Here is a 22,975-nt window from a genome sequence, read left to right as displayed (position 1 = left end):
ACCCATGATAATGTCACAGTGCACTTATAGGTCCTAATTATGTTCAGAATGGATTAACCATATGCCAATGTCTATGAGCAATTCAAAAAAAGAGAAATTTCTAGACCCCTACAGAATTTTAGGCCACCCCTAAAGTGGTTCAGCCACAAATGGCACTTAAAATCAGCAAATTTAGACCCCTAATAACTTTAGGTGTACACCAGATATGAATTTCTAGTCTTTTGCATCTGAAAGAATGTAGTTTAATATTACTAGGAACATAAGATTTGTTTTGTATTTTTGTGTTTTAGTATTAAGTTGACGCTTTCAAAAATAGTCATTTTTGCCTATATACCATGCATACAGGATAATGTAAAAAATGCTAATGATGTTTTTTTATATTTTTGATCACTTTATAGCCATTTGTATTATTTATCCTGATATTTCAAGTTGCTCTTGAGTCAAGTAATAAGAAAAACTACTTTCTAATCCTCTGTATGGATTTTTAAGGGGGTCAAAATGCACTTCCTGGCAACGATGCACATGCAAAGTACAGGTTATGGGGGTCAAATTTTCAGAATGCTCCCAATTATGTCAAGTAATATATCAAATTACTCGTATGGTCATGAGGATTCCAAAAATGTATAGTTTGTTATGTGTCAGACCTTTCAGGAGGGCGCTATGACGAAAAATGTTCATAGGTCAACGACCTTTTTGAATTCTGACCATAGTTATCAACGTCTGATTTTGGTAATTTTGGTGTCTAATTATATATGTTTTCTTGCATGAGAAATACAACTAAGCAAATTAAAAAAATATACAAGGAACCGATGACCCTCTTTTGCAATATGTCTGCCAAAAGCGTCCATATTGTAATAAGGAGGTCATTGGTTCCTTGTACAGGATTTAAGTTGCGTAATATGTATTCTCATGCAAAAAACATAATTAGACACCAAAATCGGACGTTGTTAACTATGTAATAACAGGATAAATAAGACAATGATCAAAAATAAAAAAAAGGGTATGTTGAAATTGACATTTTGTACCCATAACCTGTACATTATTAGTAAAAAATTGGGATTTTTGGGACCATCAACTTAGTATCAAAACACAAAAAATACAAAACAAAACTTATGTTCCTAGTAACATTAGACTACATTCTTTCAGATGCAAAAGACTAGAAATTCATATCTGGTGTACACCTAAAGTTATTAGGTGTCAAAATTTGCCGATTTTAAGCGCCATTTGTGGCTGAACCACTTTAGGGGCCTAAAATTCTGTAGGGGGTCTAGAAATTTCTCTTTTTTGATTATTGCTCATAGACATTGGCACATGGTTAATCCATTCTGAACATAATTAGGACCTATAAGTGCACTGTGACATTATCATGGGTCCTTCAAAATCAAAGATAATTTGATTGAACAGTATGAAGTGCTGATTTTGTCTCCCTCTGAAATCCCAACGAAATTCCGAAATCAATCTTTTTTGGCATTAGGCATTTCAGACACAGCCAGTGAGTGACCACATTCAAAAAGAGGGTCACAACTGATTTAATTAAGAAGAAAATGCCTCTCAAAGAGAGCGCTTTGTCATTTGGACACCTTAAATTCCCAATTTTGGTCGAGGTCGCCAAACTTAGATGGCCTGCCATTCGAAACGAAATTGAATTTGAATTTTTTCTTGTGACCTCACCTAGGGGTCCATGAAAGGTACCCCTGAGCCAAAGGAGAGCAAAATCCAAGAGGGTGGGTGTACACTCAATCTGTTTTGATATGGACTGACCCTATAGTGAATTTCAAAAAATGAAAATTATTTTCTGAGAGCACATCAGACATATCAAATTGCTATGATAGTTAATCTGATTTATTATGATAGTTAATCTGATTTATTATGTTACTTCGACAGTGAATGGGTTTGGGATTTTCTTTTGCTACATTAGTGAAACCAGTGGTTAGCTTCATTATTTTGTTTTGATTTGACTTCTTTATTGCACATAAAACAGTATACAAACTTACACAGTAAAACATATTATAATACATTTAAAGAAGATAATTATGCAAAATGGGGTATGAACGTTTGGACAGTATTTATTGTGGAACATTAGAGCACATCAGACATATCGAATTGCATTCTGAATACGAAGAATGTCCTTCTGATATCAAATTAGCAATGTAATACACATTTTATGGCAAATGATTAAAAATTGATATTTTAATATTTAACATTACTCAAGTAAACCTTATAAATCTGATGATTTATACTTAAAGTGTATGTAGGTGGGATGAAAAGCCGACAATCAATTAAAAATTTTGACCTTTTTGTATTGAAGATATGAATTTTTTTCCCAAAACACCAAAAATATTTAGGTTTTTTGTAAAAAAATCCATATCTTCAATATGAAAGGTCAAAATTTTCAATTGTTCGTCGACTTTCCCACAGCTACATACACTTTAAAATATATCATTAGATTTATAAATTTAGTTCAAGGACTGTTGTGAAAAATATCAAATTTTAATAATTTGTCATAAAATTTGTATTATATAGTGAATTTCAAAAAATGAAAATTATTTTCTGAGAGCACATCAGACATATCAAATTGCATTTTGAAAACGAGGAATGTCCTTCTGATATCAAATAGTTTTGGAATTTTTTTTTAATTCGTGATATAATACACATTTTATGGCAAATGATTAAAAAATTGATATTTTTTTAATTTAACAGTCCTCGAAAGTAAACTTTATAAATCTAATGATATGTACTTTTTGTGTGTGTAGCTGGGATGAAAAGCCATCCATCATTTGAAATTTTGACCATTAGTATTTAAAAATATAGATTATTTTCCCCAAAACACCAACATTTTTATGGGGAAAATGTAGTGGCTACAGGTCAGTGGTCTGAAGGATCATCCATAAGGCCAAAAAAACTTTGTTATAAACAATCCTTACCCTAACAATAAACTTCAACCCTAAACTATAATAACCTAAGTTATAATCCTTGTCCTAATTCTTACTAACCCTAAACATAACCTTGACTGTAATCCTGACTCTGAAGCTAACCATATCCTAACACTAATCCTAATGCTGACCATAATCCTAACCTTATCCCTCACCCTAATCTTAAACTAAAATGTCCTAGACCCTATTAAACACTTTTGAGATGGGTCAAAACCGATAAGTCGGCAGTACTTGGAAAAAAATTGTGTCGCACACATTGAATTATAATTTTCACGAATGCTTTAACTTCCATTGTAAATTTCTTTTGTATAATCAAACAACCAGACTACATTCAAAATGGTAATGTTATTTAATCTCGCATTATTTCTTTTTATAAACCACGGCAGGTTGTTTTAGGGATTTATGGTCAAAAGACTGTGTCGCAGGTGAAATATTTTTGATATTTAATGTTGCTCATTCTTAACCAGACGTGCATTCAGTTGGAACATGGCTCGTATTTGAAGTAACAATCTATACTGATACAAAGCAGCGAAAATTTAAATGCCATGGCCTACTTTGAGTTTTTAGAAATACCATCAAATTATGTTGCAAGGTTTCGTGAAACCAACGTTACTCCGATGTGTTCACATACCTTAGTCGTTGCAAACACTGACATTGAACCAAAGTGTCCTTTTATACTGTTTATAATGCAAGTTATATGATAGTAATATTTTCAGGTCCACATGGTTTATGTATTTGAGAAATAACTCCTATGAAATTCGAAAATTCAGACCGTATTTTTAGGAAATGAAACATACGTTACCACAAAGTGCAGGATTAAAACAAAAAAGTGACTATAATATACTGTTGAGCAAATTATAGCCGCAGGTGCACTTGATAAACTTTATGAACATTATTTCATTAACTCATTTCCAACATACTTATCAGGCATTTTGAAGTTAAAATGTAACCTATGTGACAGAAACATGCGTTACTATTAATTTTAAAACCCTATTAAAATGTACTAAAACCGCGCCCGATTACCCGTGTATTGTTTTCTTATAACGTTACCATGCATTATAAGTACTTAGGAAAGAAAATTACAGAAAATAGGCTCAATAAAAAGTATCCTAATTGTAAGTTTCATCTAAAATAATTAGTTTTTGCATTGTCAACAAAAGAGCTGCAGTACTCCTTTTAATCTAATGGTAACATACGTTTCCCTTCGTAACGTAAGTTTCCCATAGAAAACACACGGGCATTATTGAAATTGATGTAAAAATAAAAGTTCACAAGAATTGATCGTCATATTTTCCAGAATGAAACTTTGAAGGACTGCCTTTGATTTATGAATAAAAAGGATTAGTTTAGAGATACTTTGTTTTTGCAGATTTTTTAATTCCAAGTACTGCCATTTAATCAGTTTTGACCCTAATGACACTTCAGACTATAAATGGGCTGTACTTGTAGTAGATACATTGCACCGATGGAGTAATAGAATACAAATTCATACTTCTTTATTAAAAAACTCCCTGGTGTCATTGCTTTGTTTGCACTTCATCATGATGTGCTCATGTGAACTTGCGTAAAGAACCAATCGAACATCTTCTTCACTTTTGACCATTTCTTTCTTGATGCCGCATCCTTTTCTTGATAGCCATTCATAAAGAAAACCATAAAAATAAACCCAGTCTAGATTTGATAATTTTATGCCGTTATTTTTCAGATTCTGTAGACCTGTCACATTGTCACTTTTTCTACGTCCGTAAACCCATTGCGATTGTATCTCCATCTGAATTTGGTCCTCAAGAGAATTTTCGATGTTTCTTTTGAATTCCAAAAGATGAGTGGAGCAATATTCACAGGGGGAGTTGTTCTGAAACAACGTAACCTTTATACACTTCTTTACAGCACAACTGTTTTGCTGCCGATACATTTTGATTTTCTGGATGATAGTACCTTTATTATTACAGAGTTGTCTTTCTGCATGCAGACTTTGGTTCCTACCCCCAATGGTTGGGTTGCTCAAGTACATTTCACTAAGTATGATCTCATCCTCAAGATTGTTATTAGAATTTCCTGACTGTACTACAAATAATACAGAAGTGCCCTGCAGACCTCTTGGTACCTCTTTATTATGTTCAAAATTAAGAACATTGTTAAGAATAAGCGTTGCTTCTTCATAGCTCAACTCTTTTAGAAATGGACGACATTTGGTAACTTCAACATCTGCGTTTTCTTTGTTTGCTTCGTGCATTTCTGTACTACTACTTGGTACCAGTTCCTGTCCACTACATGCAGAAAAAGCTATCAGAGACTCATCTTTATCAATTTTCGTCCCTTCATTTTGATTATACTCTGTTCCTGAAGATTTCAAAGATTTGACACTGATCGCTGGACATTCTTCCTTACCATGCGGACTAGTCAAAGTAGAAGGAATCAAAGATTTGACACTGATCGCTGGACATTCTTCCTTACCATGCGGACTAGTCAAAGATTTTACACTGATCGCTGGACATTCTTCCTTACCATGCGGACTAGTCAAAGTAGAAGGAATCAAAGATTTTACACTGATCGCTGGACATTCTTCCTTACCATGCGGACTAGTCAAAGTAGAAGGAATCAAAGATTTGACACTGATCGCTGGACATTCTTCCTTACCATGCGGACTAGTCAAAGTAGAAGGAATCAAAGAGTTGACACTGATCGCTGGACATTCTTCCTTACCATGCGGACTAGTCAAAGTAGAAGGAATCAAAGATTTTACACTGATCGCTGGACATTCTTCCTTACCATGCGGACTAGTCAAAGTAGAAGGAATCAAAGATTTGACACTGATCGCTGGACATTCTTCCTTACCATGCGGACTAGTCAAAGTAGAAGGAATCAAAGATTTGACACTGATCGCTGGACATTCTTCCTTACCATGCGGACTAGTCAAAGTAGAAGGAATCAAAGAGTTGACACTGATCGCTGGACATTCTTCCTTACCATGCGGACTAGTCAAAGTAGAAGGAATCAAAGATTTTACACTGATCGCTGGACATTCTTCCTTACCATGCGAACTAGTCAAAGTAGAAGGAATCAAAGATTTTACACTGATCGCTGGACATTCTTCCTTACCATGCGGACTAGTCAAAGTAGAAGGAATCAAAGATTTGACACTGATCGCTGGACATTCTTCCTTACCATGCGGACTAGTCAAAGTAGAAGGAATCAAAGAGTTGACACTGATCGCTGGACATTCTTTCCTTACCATGCGGACTAGTCAAAGTAGAAGGAATCAAAGATTTGACACTGATCGCTGGACATTCTTCCTTACCATGCGGACTAGTCAAAGATTTTACACTGATCGCTGGACATTCTTCCTTACCATGCGGACTAGTCAAAGTAGAAGGAATCAAAGATTTTGTGAGATCAGTATCATCATTAATCTTCTGACAGTCCTCCTGATTGCATGTAGAGGACGCATTTACAGATTCTTGAACCAAATCTGTATTACACTTCTGCTCTTTTATATCCTCTTCACAGTATACATGTGCGACAGATTTCAATGTATTCTTTGAACATTTGCTCTCATGCAATTGATGGTCATCAGTACTCTGCTCTATGCCAGTTTTCACTTCATCACCATTACTATCAGATGGGAAAGATTTTGAAGTCAATTGTGAGTGTTCAAAGACAAAATCTAACCTTTGCCTTTTGACAAAACTCTCGCAGTTGCTGTCCAGGTTTCCATGTTGCTCCTCTTCAGAGTCATGGCATCGTTTTTTATTAGCAGACTGTGTCGGATCAGTTGCCTCCATGTTGCCACGTTGCTCATCATCAAAGTCATGGCATCGTTTTGTGTGTGTTGAATTGGTTGCCACCAAGTTCCCATGTTCCTCTGCGGAGTCATCACACCGTTTTGTCTGTATCTGATTGGTTGCTTCCAAGTTGCTACATTCCTCTTCGGAGTCACAGCATTGTTTTGTAGTAACATCATCATTATGTATCAGATTGGCTGCCTCCTCTGTGACAATTTTCACTTCATAACCAACTGGTGGAAAACAGTTTTTTGAGGGTGACTGTGATTGTTCTAAGACAAAATTCAATCTTTGTCTTTTCACAAAATTGCTGCAGTCGCCACCCAGGATTCCGTGTTGTTCCTCTTCAAAGTCATGGCATCGTTTTGTAGCAGCAACATTCTGTGTCGGATTGGTAGACATGTTGTATGCTCCAATGAATAGAATTATACTGTTCAATTTCACAACATTGAATATTCCAACTATATGAATTTTGCAGAGAAAAAGTTAATAACCCAAAAGCACACTTGTTACTTGTTGTTTGATCTGAACTGAAAGAAATTCTGATAACTGCATGTATTAAAACTTCCCAAATTTAATAGACATTGCAGTATTGGGATTTTCCCAACTTAACAACCAAACTACTTCAACATAATTGCCCAGATTAAATTTAGCTCTCATTGGATTTTGTGACTAGTCAACAATGCTTCCATGATGACACTGATCATGCAATAGAGGCCCATGCACAGAGTTTGTAATGACTTAGGCAACGATACTTCCACAACAGTGATCATGCAATAGAAGCACATTCACAGAGTTTGTGGGGGTGGTTGACTGAAATATATATATAGAATGTCAGTATTATGACATCCTGGTGTAGTACATGCCTATTTAACATGAAATACCAAATAAATGTTGCAACAACATATTTATTTTTTTACAAAACAGTACATCTTGTGAAAGTTATAAGATGTGATTTTTTTTTTTTCAGCACTTACCAAACGCAAACGTGGGTGTGTAGGTCTATGGCTGAGTTTGGGCTTTTGGGTTATTCCAGTTAAAATCCATACACCCCTATGGAAGATATGACCTTATATCTTTCACATAGGGAGTGTGAATTTCAAATGGGGTTACCTGAATGGGAACCTGCTTAGTTGGAGTATACTACCAGAACCAGAAATTGACACCCCATATAATTGTGGAAGATTTAGGTCATATCTTCCAAAAGGGAGTATGGATTGTAACTGGAATAGCCCTCTAAATTAACACTGCATGTGCTGTTGCAAACTCTTTCTGATGCTTAAGGCATATGATCCATGTGACATGTATGCCGCAAAAAACCCTCTCAAAATGCGCACATAGGGTCTCCATAAAACTTGTTCAACTCAAAATCTATTAATATCCCTTTAATCAATATAATGTAAATATTTTTGTGTCAACATAATCTATACACCTACACATATCTATTGGCATGTTTAACATACAACAAATTCCTAAACTGCTACAAATTAGTTTCACATTGTCCTACAGGTTCATGCTGGTGATATGCAATCAATTTAAAACTTGGTTTTACTGGATACAAGATTTGTATAATTACAGGGTGATTTAAAATGAACTGTACCCAACTTCAAAAATTAAAACAAAATACTTACCGGCATTTAAATAATTTGTGTTTCTAAGCTGTAACAGGATAGTATGTTTCCTGTTATTGGTGAAAAATGGTTTTGAAGAAAAGTACATTTTTAGAAAATGCACCAAAAACAATGTTGCACACCGATGAGTATTTTATTCAAACTATCTGTTCTACAGCATTTTGCTCACTCAACTGCCCTGAGACACTTTCAGTTCAACATAAATTGCGCATGTTTATTTAAAAATGAAAATAAGATGAATTGATAAATAAATACAATTAAAATTAAATACTTACCAATATTTAAATAATTTTACATTGCAAGCTGTATTAGGGTAGTAGGCTATATTTCCTATTATTGGTGAAAAAATCAGGTCTCAATTACGAGTGAATGGATTTTGCACCAGCACCATTTCTATTTGAATTCAAATTTCCCTCTACAATTTCAAGTCAACGGGTCCTTTGCTCTACATGTATTATTTAACATGTAATATTTGCAAACCTGACATTGTAATTGAATATCAATATTATTGATTTAATAATGCAAAATAACATTTGTCTTGGTTTTGCTGTACATGTATGTAGTCGTGGTAGTTGCATTTTGTTACTGCGGTAGAGAACACAGGTAAACTTAGTTACGTGTGTTGGTCTAAAAATGGGATGATAAATTGAAAGTGCGATATCTTCTGACTAAAACCACTTATTATCAAAATTCAAAATTTCTACTACAGAACATTTATCACTGCTTTCTATGATAGATTTTTGATATGTACAATCTCTGCAAATATATATAAAAATTGGGTGAAGGTGGGTACAGTTCATTTTAAATCACCCTGTATATATATTTGCAAAATACTATTGATCACTGACATGAGATTTAAAAACCAAAAAAAAACTAGCTGTTTATGAATGTATAGGGCCTAATGGTAAAATATTTTCATGAGGTGAAATATGGACTCACACCTGCCAACTACTCCGATTTTCGCGGAGTTACTCCGATTTCGAGTTTTAAACCCCGAAAATCGGAGTACTCCGATTTTCTGGGAAAAAAATTATTAAAAAAAAAAAAAAAAAAATCTTTTTTTTATTTCTTTTCCAAAGTTTTCGGCGACTTTGGAGAACCACTGGACCTATTCTGAAGTGCTAGGATCATTCACAGTTAATTTGAAAAAAATTGGAAAAAAATTACAGTTTGTTATCCTTAATATGGAAACCACTAACTAATGTTTACCTCTTCATCTAGCACATATTATAAATGCATGGAAAACCAATGCATGTATAATAATGTGATAGATGAAGAGGTAAACATTAGTTAGTGGTTTCCATATTAAGGATAACAAACTGTAATTTTTTAATTTTTTCCAATTTTTTTTTTCAAATTAACTGTGAATGATCCTAGCACTTCAGAATACGTCTAGTGGTTCTCCAAAGTCAACAAACACTTTGACATGTTGTTTTTTTTATGGATTTTTTTTCTGAATTTTTAACTTTGTATTGTGCATCATATCACAGTGTCCAATCAGTCACGTAAGCCTTGTTATAAAGCCAAAAAATCGCTTAAACGAATGATGGTTATGTACAAAAGTATAGGAAACTGCATTTTTAAAAGCACATTTTCTATGTGAAGGAAGCATATTTTTCAAACTTGTAAAAACAGGTCCCAGAATGTTTTTTCACATTTTTTAAAGGTTGCAGTCATCAAATATGTGTTGAAATTGTTGCCAGATATGAAGTATAAATCCCTCCTCAAATGCAAACCTTCAGAATAGGTCTAGAGGTTAGTAGTTAATGTGGGCCTTTTCGTACGCTGAATATTCATGAGGTGGGCGTGGCTAATTAGCATATATGAATATAAAATACGATATTTCCCTAGACAAAATTAATTTTTTAAGCGCATCGACCTTTCGACCCCTCGACCCCCGCGGGTAGCTCGTAATTCGACCCTTACCGTATATATCGAATTTGACGCCGATACCTTCCGTAATACGGCCGATACAACGCGTTATTTTAGGCAAATTTTTTCACTTATTTTAAAAATTTTGGTGTTTCTAGAACAAAAACAGGTCAAAGGTCACTTCCGGGTCAAGGGTCACTCTGAAAAAAAAAAAATTTGAAATTTTTTTGAAATTTTTTGGGAATTTTTTTTTTTTTTGAAATTTTTTTGAAATTTTCTTTTTGAAATTTTTTTGGGAATTTTTTTGGAAATTTTATTTTGAAATTTTTTCATTTTTTTTTCAACTTTTTCTTCAAAATTTTCTTCAAATATGCTAATTAGCCACGCCCATCTCATGAATGTTCATATATGCTAATTAGCCACGCCCAGCTCATGAATATTCATATATGGTCATTTTCACAGTAAAGGGTGTAACTTTTGATTTTTAGGGTCAAAATTTCAAACCACTTAAATATGTTTCTGTTTACTGTAATCATGCATAGAAGCAACTTAAATTCCAGTAAAATAGTGTTTCAAGGCTTAAACCTTTTGATTTCTGATAAAAATTTGACATTTCCATAACATTTTGGTTAAAATCTAAGAAAAATGTATTTTACATAAGCTCAGAAAATTATGACATGAAAGCTGGAATACATGTGAAATCCCATTCCAAAAGTAAGTCAACAGATATAAGTTAAATTTTATACCATGTTTTGCTATGTTTGTAATTGCAATTTTGAAAATTTTTAACATCAAGGGTCATTTGCAATGGAAATTTCCCAACCTTAAACATATTTTTTAAGTTTTAATTGGGTTCCTAAAATAATTTAAATGTCTAACTTCATGTACAAATACTACTTGATGAAAGGAACCTCCCAGCCAAGTTTCACAGAAATTGGAGTTATTTTTAGAATTGGCAATTCAAGCGATTTGTGTTTGGAGGCTTCAGTTAACAACACAGGTGATCATAAAAGTAAAATATTTGGCTAACTACTAGAAGTTGACATGAAAAAATAGGTAAAAAATATCACAATTACCAATTTTCATGCTTTGCTTCTAAGTATTGAATTTCAGTTGTGACAAAATTAAATTATCACAGCAAGTCATTTTTTTTGTTTGGAGGCTTCATGTTAACAATGGTTAAACATTGCAGAAGAAGAGTTTTTGAAAACAACACTGTTGGGGTCATCTAAGCTGTTATTTTCTTGTGTGTATTGAATCAATGATTCTATGCGGCAGATATTGTAGATTTATAACATGGTAATTTTTTCACCCATTTGTTAAGTATGGTGTTATTTGCATGTGAAGCCTCCAAAGCGGGCTTTCTTGGATATCAGTATATTTTTCAAGCATTAACCATAATATCAATTTTTTTTTAATTTATGACATTCTGCACATATCATGCAACAATTACAATGCAGATATCAATATGGAACATATCAATTTAGATATGCATAGATGATAATTAAGCTTACTGTTGTTTCGGAGGCTTCATTTGTTTCGGAGGCTTCAATTGTTAACGGAAAGTTTGTATTGGGTCCCATTTTCAAACGGTGATATATATCTCCATGATTTAAAAACAAGTGACTTGAGGATCTACTTTGCTACATTTTGATAAATAGATTGGATGAGCTCTCTTATTTATATTTGCCCAAGCTTGCTGAACAGTTTGTTTCGGAGGATTCAAAAAAGTTAACGGAAAATCGGCTCTTTGAAGTCAAGATTTTATAAAAATTTTAAAAGCTTGCAAATCAACTAATTTTTGTTACCCATTTCAAGTTAAGATATCAACTGTTATGAATCAAGAAGAAGTGAAGAAATAACCAAGAATTATGAACCAAAGCTATACCCATTAAGTTTGTTAACAATTGTTAACGGAAAATGAAACCTCGAAGCGACAAATATCGAAGTCCGGTTCTCAAAAATACAGGGCTGTTCACAATTAAATCTAATGTGGCAGTGTTTACTGAACATATGACCGTACTTTCAGGATAAGAAAAATTATCCATGAACTAACTGAAGAAAACACAGGGTTTTACAAAAATGTTACTATTTTTTACAGTTTTTCAAAATGGCAATATTAGGTACATTTAAGCCTGCTAAAACTGAACGCAGTAACTCCCGAAGATGATTATGCTACCCAAGGTAGCTGCAAAGGTTGTAGTCATCAAATATGTGTTGAAATTGTTGCTAGATATGGAGTATAAATCCCTCCTCAAAGTGTATAAAAGCCTAGGGCTTCATTTTCACCTTGTTCTTTATTGTTGTCTTCTGTGAAGGGGCTTATAAGGGTTTTTACAGTTTAGAAACCCTCTAGCTTTCGGGGGCTTCGCCCCCTCAACCCCCACCGGGGCTTTGCCCCTGGACCCCACCAGGGACCCTTAAGCGGGCCCCTGGACCCCCCGCCGTCAGAGGCAATACTACGGGCGCTTGCGCCCTACGTTCGCCATGTACTCTGTTTTCTAGGTTTTCAATGTTGGCAGGTATGTGGACTACTTCATTCAACAAGGCTTTATTGAGAATCTTGGCTAGATGCTGATATAAAATTTGATCTGATTGGTTAATATCAACCACCGTCATATTGTAAAACACAACATATCAACCAATACAAAAAGACAAAAGATCAGCTATTTCTCCGGTTGTTTTGGGGTCATGCAGGGGTCATCTGAGGTCAAATTCAGTTGTGTCTTTGAGGTTTGAAACCTTGTACCAACCTTTGTGTGCCACATACTCCTTTGGTGGAGGCATCACGGTCGGCGTTGTGCATCCACAACATCCGAGAACCACCGTCCGTGATAAAAAGTTTTTTTAATTTCCTTGCTATTTGTTACTCACTTTCTGATGTTTAATGCCATTATACCATTGTCTACCTCTTGTAAAGATGAAAACAAGATTTTAAGATCAATAGTGCCATCACATCAGCATTCACCTTTACTTAAAAATGACTATAGCTTTACATGCCATCAAACAACCATGGAATGTTACTAAATCCCTTACATCTTCTTATGACAGAATCTAATCCAATACCTACGGAGAGAAGCTAGTACCCGTGAAAGACATCTCTTCACTGCACTCAAGTGGGGCACAGGGTTTATGAAGGGTCTACCCCAGCAGAAGAATGGAAGTGACTGTGGAGTGTACGTATGTCAGGTAAGGATCTTTATGTGTATGGTGACACCCTCTCCCTTTGAAAGATTTGACATTCAAATTTTGATCAAATGTTTCTTTAATTGCAATGGTATTGGTATCAGTTTAAACCTCCAGTCAAGGCTGTCAAATCAGATCTTATACAAGTACAACACTGTTCTGTGCAATCAGTTTAAAAAACTGTACATCACATCAATTATGAACTGGAAAATTATTGACTTAAATTAGCTTTTTTATTCATCATTCAATGTCTATATTTTTTACAAAAAATTTTCATTTACCAATATACAGGGGAATTTTTGTTGGCATCCACTTTTTACGTATCCAAGTGTTGAATGGTTTGTTCTTGATTTACATGTACTATTGTATTGATAAACACAATTAACATTCTCTCTTTATATACTTCTTTTATTACAGTATGCAAAAAGAATTTGTTATGGTAAGCAGGTCAAATTTACAACTATGGAATCGATGGCTTTCAGAACGGAAATGTGTAAGGAATTAGCGAATCAGAAACTCAAAGTCAGCTCCTTGTGATACATGACCAAAGCCAATCTAAGCAAGAGACTTGTACATCAGCTGTTGAACATCAGATGCACTCAATTGGGACGACTACAATCTCAGAAAAAATGTGAAAAAAAAATGTCCCTAATTCCCATGTTCTTTTTACCACCCTGCACATACTATTTGAGTCATTTGAAATTAAGAAGTTTACTAGTGTTGCCTCAATGTTCCTCCTTCACATATCCCCTGCCCTCGCCCCATCAATGTTGAGATAACATAATGATGATGAGCATATTGCGCATTCCAACACCATTTTCAATTAAATCTTCAAAGTGTTTAAAAAGTATTTTTCTAAGGTTGTAGTTACTTTTAAGATGTATTAAAATACATCTGTGGCCATATCATGCTGAGGACTAAACCAGGGGTTGTCAAGTTTATAATTGAAGATTGAATTAAAAAGACTTGTTTGCGTATGATGTCCTGTCAACCACTACAAGCAGACCAAAAACGCCGTACTGCGCAAGTCAACAACCAATCATGCCGTGCTATTGCCCTGACATCAGATGGACGCAAACTAGTCTTTTTAATTCGGTCTTCAATTATAACTCCTTTCTTATCCTCTTCAGGGTACACTATTTCATTGCTTAAGGGATCTGGAATGAGCATTTTGAGCGTTTCGACAGTATTTTTTGTGGGACATGAGAGCACATCAGACATATCAAATTGCATTCTGAATACAAAGAATGTCTTTCTGATATCAAATAATTTTCATTTTTTGAAATTCACGATATAATATTAATTTTATGACAAATTATTAAATTTTGATATTTTTCACATTTTTTATATATAACAGTCCTCGAAGTAAATTATATAAATCTAATGATATATTCATAAAGTGTATGTAGCTGGGAGGAAAAGCCGACAATTAATTGAAAATTTTGACCTTTCATATTGAAGATATGGATTTTTTCCCCAAAAGACCTAATTTTTTTTGGTGTTTTGGAAAAAAAATCCATATCTTTATCTGAAAAGGTCAAAATTTTCAATTGATCGTCGACTTTTCATCGCACCTACATACACTTTAAGTATAAATCATCAGATTTATAAAGTTTACTTCGAGTACTGTTAAATATCAGAAATATCAATTTTTAATCATTTGCCATAAAATGTGTATTACATTGCGAATTTCAAAAAATCAAAATTATATGATATCAGAAGGACATTCTTCGTATTCAGAATACAATTCGATATGTCTGATGTGCTCTAATGTCCCACAATAAATACTGTCCAAATGTTCATACCCCACCCCTTAAGGTGACGAGAAAAAACAACCTGTCTTTTGGGCGGACAGACTTTTGAAGTAGGGTCAGTCGGTCAGGATTTTTTTACGCTTAAATTACTCTGAAAATCACTGAATGCAAGCCATTTAAAGTGTTTGAATCCAGTTGGATGTTAACATCAGACTTGGAAAAGTCTTATAATTTTTTGTAAACATATTTTGAAATTTGCAAAAAATTCCAATCAAAATCAATAAATTTTGGCCAATTTTGAACAACAACATAAAAGATCTCCAAAAGCAAATTTAGGTCAGGTGGGCCCATGAAACTGGGTGGTTTATTTTTTGTTGCCTTAGAGTAATATATGCATGGAAGATGTTGCAATTTAACTGTTCCATTTAAATCCACACTCTCACTGTTGAATTTTAATCCAGTTGTGCTTCTGTTCGAACCTGCTGTAAATTTTGTATGTTAAATTCCACTTGCAATTTCTCAAATCAAATCCAGTTGGATTGTACTTAATTTGGTATCAAGTGAGAATCTGTTTGGAATTCCAAAATCTTTCACACTTTTTGCACTTTTTATGGATGGAAATGGTTGAATCTGGAATTATTCAAAGTGTTAAATCTTCTCAGTGGGGGTGTGGATGCCAAATGGATTAGCCCATTGCAAGGTGTAATGTAAGCATTACAAATGTCTCTGGTGCACTCACAGACTACTACAGACTATGTATCAACAGTCAAAGTCCCTGTGCATTGTATGCTGTAAATTCTCGCATATTCATGAGGGCCGATCGTTTGATTGTGCCATGTCTAACAATCACGCCAGCGTTGCGTGCCTCCATAAAGATATGTGGTACATACGTAGCAGTTTCGCCTGTCACATTTCATGGAACAATCGGCCCTCATTATCGGATGATGCTGGGAGACTTTGACTGCTTGGACAAGGTCTGTTATCTCTTTCGTCCATGGGTGCATGTCATAAAATGATTGGCCTGCACTACTTTGATGAGGCAAGACCATAAACTAACAGATTATTCACCAACATTCAAAGCTCCTGTGCTTTGTATGCTGTGAATTCTTGCATATTCATGAGGGCATATTATTTGATCTTGCATGTCTAGCAAACATGCCAGCGGTGCGTGTCTTCATGTATACATGAATCGACAATAGAGCATGGCGTGTCTTCCCGTTTACGTGAAAAACTGTGAAAATTTGAAAAGCTTTATTGAAATGATTTGCAATGTTCACTTAGGGATATTGTATTTGACTTATTTACAATGCAATTATGTAATTAATATTTCTGAAATTGGAATTGAAATACTTTTCAGATACTTATTAATCACTATGATGATTTCTGTAATTCTGCAATTTCTGAGTTAGATAGTTTGCTTGATATTTGTACCTGCTATTCAGAAATTGAAAGGACATATTTTGTGTTAATAAGTGTGTAAACCTGAAAGTATAATTATGGCAAGTGGCTTACAAGTTACAACACAGCTATGAATGAATGAATGAATGAATGGCATGCTTATAAAGTGCATTCCGTCAATGACCCCATTGCGCTGAACACAAACTTAAACTACAACGCACACCGACATCGCCTGGCTAATAATTATTTGGTGCAGCAGAGACATTAAAATGAATACACGGGATCGATACACGTGAATTGCTATGCACGATTTTGATATCAGACGAAAATCTTCGGATACTGTGTTTGAAAATGATGAATATCTCCGTAAATGAATTTTTCTCAAGAAACCAGATGTGGTCTCATACACTTGAAAATACGTGTTGAACAGATATTATAGTCGTTAGCGTGCGCTTTGAAAATTGGCCGTGCGCTTTGAACTCAAAATTTGACCAAAACTCTCAATTTTATATTACGTTGGTCCTGTCGGCCTATGGACTACAGCGCGCAGCAGGCTATAGCGGCACTCACTCAAGTGGAGACAGTATATTAACCATTGACCGCAATGTCGTATACAAGCTTGCTCACACAGCGAGAAATCAATTACCCGTCTATTGTCATAGCCTTAGTCAGGTCACTTCGCTAATAATATGCATCTCATAAGGTCCGAATAAAATAGCCATGTGTGGCTGTGGATTCAACCTACCATGGCGATTTCTACTATGAAGATATCGGGGCGATGTCACTGTGCAACGTAAACTACACATCTATGCAAAGAAACAAAATGCACAGTCAAATGTTGAAAAGTTTAGTTTTTAGTGAACTCTTGAATTGATCTGGCATGAATTTCCGACATGAATTGGGAGTTGATTCCATTTGGGAGCTGAATACGGAAATGATCTCTGGCCGTAAGTAACAGTATTGACAGTCTTATTGTTGCAAGGTGGGGTAATATTTAATATTAGAGTGAGCCACCAATGTTTAATCTGAGTTGGTTTCTTGATGGTAATGAGGTTACATAAGTAGTTGTTGAGGCAGTTGAAAGTAAGAAGCATAAGTTTGTAGTTCCTTGTCATTTATGTAAACAAATGGTAAATTATTAAAGCCATGTTGTAACATTTCCGTTTAAAAAAAATCGATTTGTATTTTGTTTTCCACAAAATGTTAGTTTTCACTGTCAGATAATTTTAAATTTTGACCGGAACAGATTAGGCACAATAAAGAAAATTGCTATTTGATACCAGCGCATAATGTCGCCAATATGCTTCACTTCTCTTACGTGACTGTGTTTCGTTTCTTTTGATGTTTATAACCTTCCTCACACTGTGTACATACCGAACAGTCTTATATGGGTATCACATATGCGTTCAACTAATATTTTTATCACAATAATAAACCGTATGAAACAACAGCTTATTATTAAATCTCCGATTTTGTTTGAAATACAGCATATATATATATTAGGCTTAGATTTTTGTAGGGTATCTTCTTAGTTCATCAAAGTACATTACATTAGTTTAAAAATCTAGATTTCTAATAAAATTGAAGGTGGACTCATGAGGAAATGATACAATATGGCTTTAAGCAAATGATTGTTCAGGTTTTGTAAATAATTGATGTCGGCCTTGCATTGAGGCATGTATGAAACATGCAGTGGGCTGTTGTTCCATTTGAGACCCTGGAGGAAGAGTTTGGGATTCCAACCAAATTCAACAGTTTCATACCCCTCCAAATCAAACAATTTCTATCCATATATCAAGGAAAGGGTGTGGAAGAAAATTTTGGAATTCAAAGCAAATTATCCCCAAATAGGCCAAATTGTGTAGGCCTACATGTTAACCAGTGTTAGAAATATGCCTCAAAAAGTTACAGACCAGCCGGGCTTGACCTTAAAAAGTTACCGGCCAGCCGGGCCGGCAACTAGATGCCAGTCAGAAAAGTTACCGGCCAGGCCAAAAAGTTACAGGCCAATGGCCGGCTGACCGGCCCTATTTCAAACGCTGATGTTAACATCCAACTGGATTCAAACACTTTAAATGGCTTGCAGCTGATTTTAACATAAAATGAGCGAATAATTTCAACTGGATTGACCACAAAGTTTAATATACTGGAATTGAGAAAGTAGTTTCATCTTTAACAGAGGGTGTGTAGACTTGAAATGGAATAGCACAATAAGTGGGACTGTACCAGGTCTTGAATTTGGCACTTGCCTCTTGGCAATTTAAAATGTCTCAGGAAATACAAGTTAGTTGTTAGTTTTGTTTCAAAGCGTCAGATAGCTGGCATTGGCTATTACAGTTGAAATGCATACACCCTCTATGGAAGACACAACCTTAATCTCCCACACAGGGGGTCTAGATTTCAAATGGAGTCACCCCGTTTGAAATTTGCACTCCCTGTTTGGAAGATTAAGGTTATGTTTTCAATAGGGGTGTATTGATTTCATTTGTAACATGCCAGAATCAGATACTTGTCTGGAGTTAAGTTGTAAATTTGTAGTTAAGTAAATTCTCACCTTAAGGTTATACTATACGATGTATTGTTGGTCGAAAAAGCAAAAAAAAGTAGTTCACATCATCTTGCGAATGGTAGTAAGCTTTGGCAAAAATTGCATTGCTCAATTCATAGCAAGCGTGTAGAAGAATTCAAATATCACAGATATACTTTTGTAGGTCCTATGGTTCTTGAGTTATGTTGTAAAGAGGGCTGAAACAACAACACTTTTGTAAAACGTACATAACTCATTAACAACAATAAATTAAGCAAGTTTTAAATGATTTGTCGAATGAACTTTTGCAAAACACTAAAGTGTTATTGATTCAGCTAATGAAAATATATTTTTTAGCTGCTTGGACCAACAATACTTCATTATACCCTTAAGGCACTTATTCAACAAAAGTTGGAATGATTATACATTTGGTGACACATATGAAACAGTGTGTTGTAGTTGACAATGCTGTGCAAGTTAGTGCAAGAACATTGTAGTGTGCATTGCAGGAGAAACATTTTTGTGTTTTTTCAAAGAAATCAATGAAAGAAGAAATTTGAATTTGGTATCAAATCAAATCAGGGATTTTATATGTCAATATTCAGCAGAAATTTTGCTTTCAATATAATTAAAAAACAAACTTGCTTTTAATAATAAACAAAAGTTGATATTGTATGTGCATTTCATATTTTGACTGGTTATGCAAAATTTGCCACAGACGATAGTCTTGCTCAAACTGGAGGAAGCTTAGTAAGAACATCTGATGTAGTTTAATAACAAAACAAACAAATGTATCATATTTTATTCACTCATTTTAATTAAATTATTGGTACCAGATTTGTGATGTATCGATCATCGCCATGTTTTGAATTCTTCATATTTGAACCACAACACGAGTTCAGGGTGCCCCGTTTCTACACATGTGCAGCATTCATGGCCTAGTGGTGTGGAAGAAACAACTAGGGCCATGGTGTTTGGGTAAAAATAATTCACATTTTGCATCAACATGTTAAGAAGAAATTTCAATACATTGTACATAATTTGTATTTATTAGGCATATAAATTATGGAAGACATGACCTTGATCTCCAATACAAGGGGTGTAGATTTCAAATGAAATCACCCATTCAGGTAACACCATTTGAAACTCACACTCTCTTTGTGGGGGTATTAAGGTAATGTTTTCCAGGGTGAATGGATTTCAATTAAATAGCCCAATGAATCTCAGAATGGGGAAGTTATATCAAGCCTGTATTGTCCGTCTTGTCTCAAGTTGAGAGTAACTCCATGTTGGATTTTGTAGTGGCAATCTTGCACACTAACCTAATCCCACAGGGAGTATGCACACGCGTATAAGGGCGATTTTTCTGTACGCTAGAGACACACCCGTATAAACGCACCAATTCAAATCTGCGCCAACATGGCGTTACTCTCAACTTAAGACGAGACACACTATAGTAATTATTTGTTTGTATGAGAATATTGCCTATAGAATGCAAATGGACAATTTTGTAAACTTCATTGTAAATGTGTAATAATATTTATTATTAGTTAGAAAGGAAAAGTGTCAAGCTGAAGGAAAAGACCTTATTGCATCATAAGTCAGTCAGGACGGTGTATCCGCACTCTATGTGTGTTACAAGGCTTTTGATTAAAATTTGGTCTCATATGAAGAGTTTTGCTACCAAACAAAGTTCATAGCTGCATTATGGGTGCCTTCATGTATTGGTGGTATCCAAGGTCACATACCGAGGTCAAAGGATATTAAATTTGAGTCAACTTGTAAATAGGCTGAAAATGAACAGTTCAAATCCAATTTTATATCAAAGTTGAGCCAAAGCTTCATTATGGGAACTTTCAAGTTATGATGGTGATGAGGTCAAAGGTCATTTGAGTTCAACTTGTAAAATTGCCTGTTGGTTGGAGAGAAAGATTGCTGTTGTGGAGAATATGCTAGTTCTAACAGAATTAGAAAGAATAGCTAATCCGTTGATACTCTCCCAATTTCTGCTAAATTTTTAAAAATCTATTAAGGGCTGGGGTATGAACATTTTGACTGTATTTATTGTGGGATATTAGAGCACATCAGACATATCGAATTGCATTCTGAATACACAAAAAAAAAACCTGTCAAAACGCTCATTCCAGATCCCTTAAGAACGAACAAAAACTAAATTCCCTATACCAATGCAAAATTCACTCCAGGTTGAGGGAGTGAGATAAATGAAGTAAAAGCCTGGATGTCTGACTGACAAAATTGACAGTTTCAATGTCTTAAAATTAATCTAGTGGTTTCTGTTGTAACCATGAAATTTTGTCAAGCTAGTCAGGTTGAGCTATAGAGGTGCAATTTTAGAGTTCTGCTGGGAAACATGATACCGAAATATGAGCTTCATAAAAAACCCACATTGTCCCATTGATGAATTTGGTACTTGCTTGTTGGCAATTAAGAGTTCAAATGTCTCAGGAAATACAAGTTAGTTGTTAGTTTTGTTTAGATAGCTGGCATAGGCTATTCCAGTTAAAATTCATACACCCTCTAATGGAAGACATTACCTTAATCTCCCACACAGGGGGTGTAGATTTCAAATGGAGTCACCCTGTTTGAAATTTGCACCCACTGGGTGGAAGATTAAGGTTATGTTTTCAATAGAGGTGTATGGAATTCATTTGTACATGCCAGAATCAGATACTTGTCTGGAGTTAAGTTGTAAATTTGTAGTTAAATAAACTCTAACCTTAAGGCACTTATTAAACAAAAAGTTTGAATGATTATACATTTGGTGAAACATGAAACAGTCTATTGTAGTTGACAATGCTGTCGGGCCTGTTTGCCAAGTTAGAGCAAGAACATTGTAGTGTGCATAGCAGGAGAAACATTTTGTGTTTTTTCAAAGAAATCAATGAAAGAAGAATTTGGTATCAAATCAGGGATTTTATATGTCAATATTCAGCAGAAATTTTGCTTTCAATATAATTAAATAACAAACTTGCTTTTAATAATAAACAAAAGTTGATATTGTATGTGCATTTCATATTTTAACTGGTTGTACAAAATTTGCCACAGACGATAGTCTTGCTTGCAAAATTCACTCCAGGTTGAGGGAGTGAGATAGATGAAGCAAAAGCCTGGATGTCGGACTGACAAAATTGACAGTTTCAATGTTAATCAGAATAATTGCTTCAAATTTATCTAGTGGTTTCTGTTGTAACCATGAAATTTTGTCAAGCTAGTCAGGTTGAGCTATAGAAGTGCAATTTTAGAGTTCTGCTGGGAAACATGATACCGAAATATGAGCTTCATAAAAAACCCACATTGTCCCATTGATGACCAAATGAGATGTCCTGGAGGGTTGGTACTCTTTTTTTTATTTAGTGGTTAGTCAAATGGTTATTTTTAAGTTAAGTTAATGTTGACTTTACATGATTTTAGTTGATGCAAGAGTAAGATAATTAGTCACTGATAAATCTGGGCATCAAATGGATTGGTAACAATTGTCAGACTTCTGAATAAAACTTGCACAAAATTGTTTGAGAACATATCTTTCTTAGCATTGTATTGTCTCACTGTCTTTTGTGTTTTCTCTAAGACCTTTTTTTTTTTTTTTTTTTCCTATATTTGCCTACATGTACATCCATATCAAAAGAAGACACTTGTCGGTTACTACATGTCTCTTTGTACATAAAGCAAGGAATAAATACCAGATTAATGCATGCAAGTGGAGGTCACTTCAAATTATCCCAAGTCAATGGTTTTGGAATACAAAAAGATACACATAAAGCAGCCAACAAGTGCATCCTTTGATATGAATGTACACACATCACTGCCGGCATTTCAAATGATGAAACTTACCCACCGTAATAATTGGCTTCAAAACTACCGCCAAAGA

General features: G+C 34.7%; 1 protein-coding gene and 1 long non-coding RNA gene across 2 annotated transcripts in view; both read left to right on the top strand.

Moving 5' to 3' along the window:
• Positions 1 to 14,723, top strand: part of LOC140155432 (sentrin-specific protease 3-like) — a 43,883-nt gene extending 29,160 nt beyond the window's left edge. Inside the window, exons 6-7 of the mRNA XM_072178279.1 lie at positions 13,273 to 13,410; positions 13,825 to 14,723. Coding sequence (XP_072034380.1) covers positions 13,273 to 13,410; positions 13,825 to 13,944 — 258 coding nt within the window. The 3' untranslated portion in view covers positions 13,945 to 14,723. The remainder of the gene's footprint in view (positions 1 to 13,272; positions 13,411 to 13,824) is intronic.
• Positions 14,724 to 20,721: 5,998 nt separating this feature from the next.
• LOC140155429 (uncharacterized) lies at positions 20,722 to 22,623 on the top strand. Its single transcript, XR_011859382.1, has 2 exons — positions 20,722 to 21,290; positions 22,184 to 22,623. It is a non-coding gene; the product is annotated as an uncharacterized lncRNA (long non-coding RNA).
• Positions 22,624 to 22,975: the final 352 nt, after the last annotated feature.

Source organism: Amphiura filiformis, chromosome 6, assembly GCF_039555335.1.
Source record: "Amphiura filiformis chromosome 6, Afil_fr2py, whole genome shotgun sequence".
Classification (NCBI taxonomy): domain Eukaryota; kingdom Metazoa; phylum Echinodermata; class Ophiuroidea; order Amphilepidida; family Amphiuridae; genus Amphiura; species Amphiura filiformis.
The sequence above is the reverse complement of the archived record's forward strand: the minus strand, read 5'-3'. Positions and strand labels throughout refer to the sequence as shown.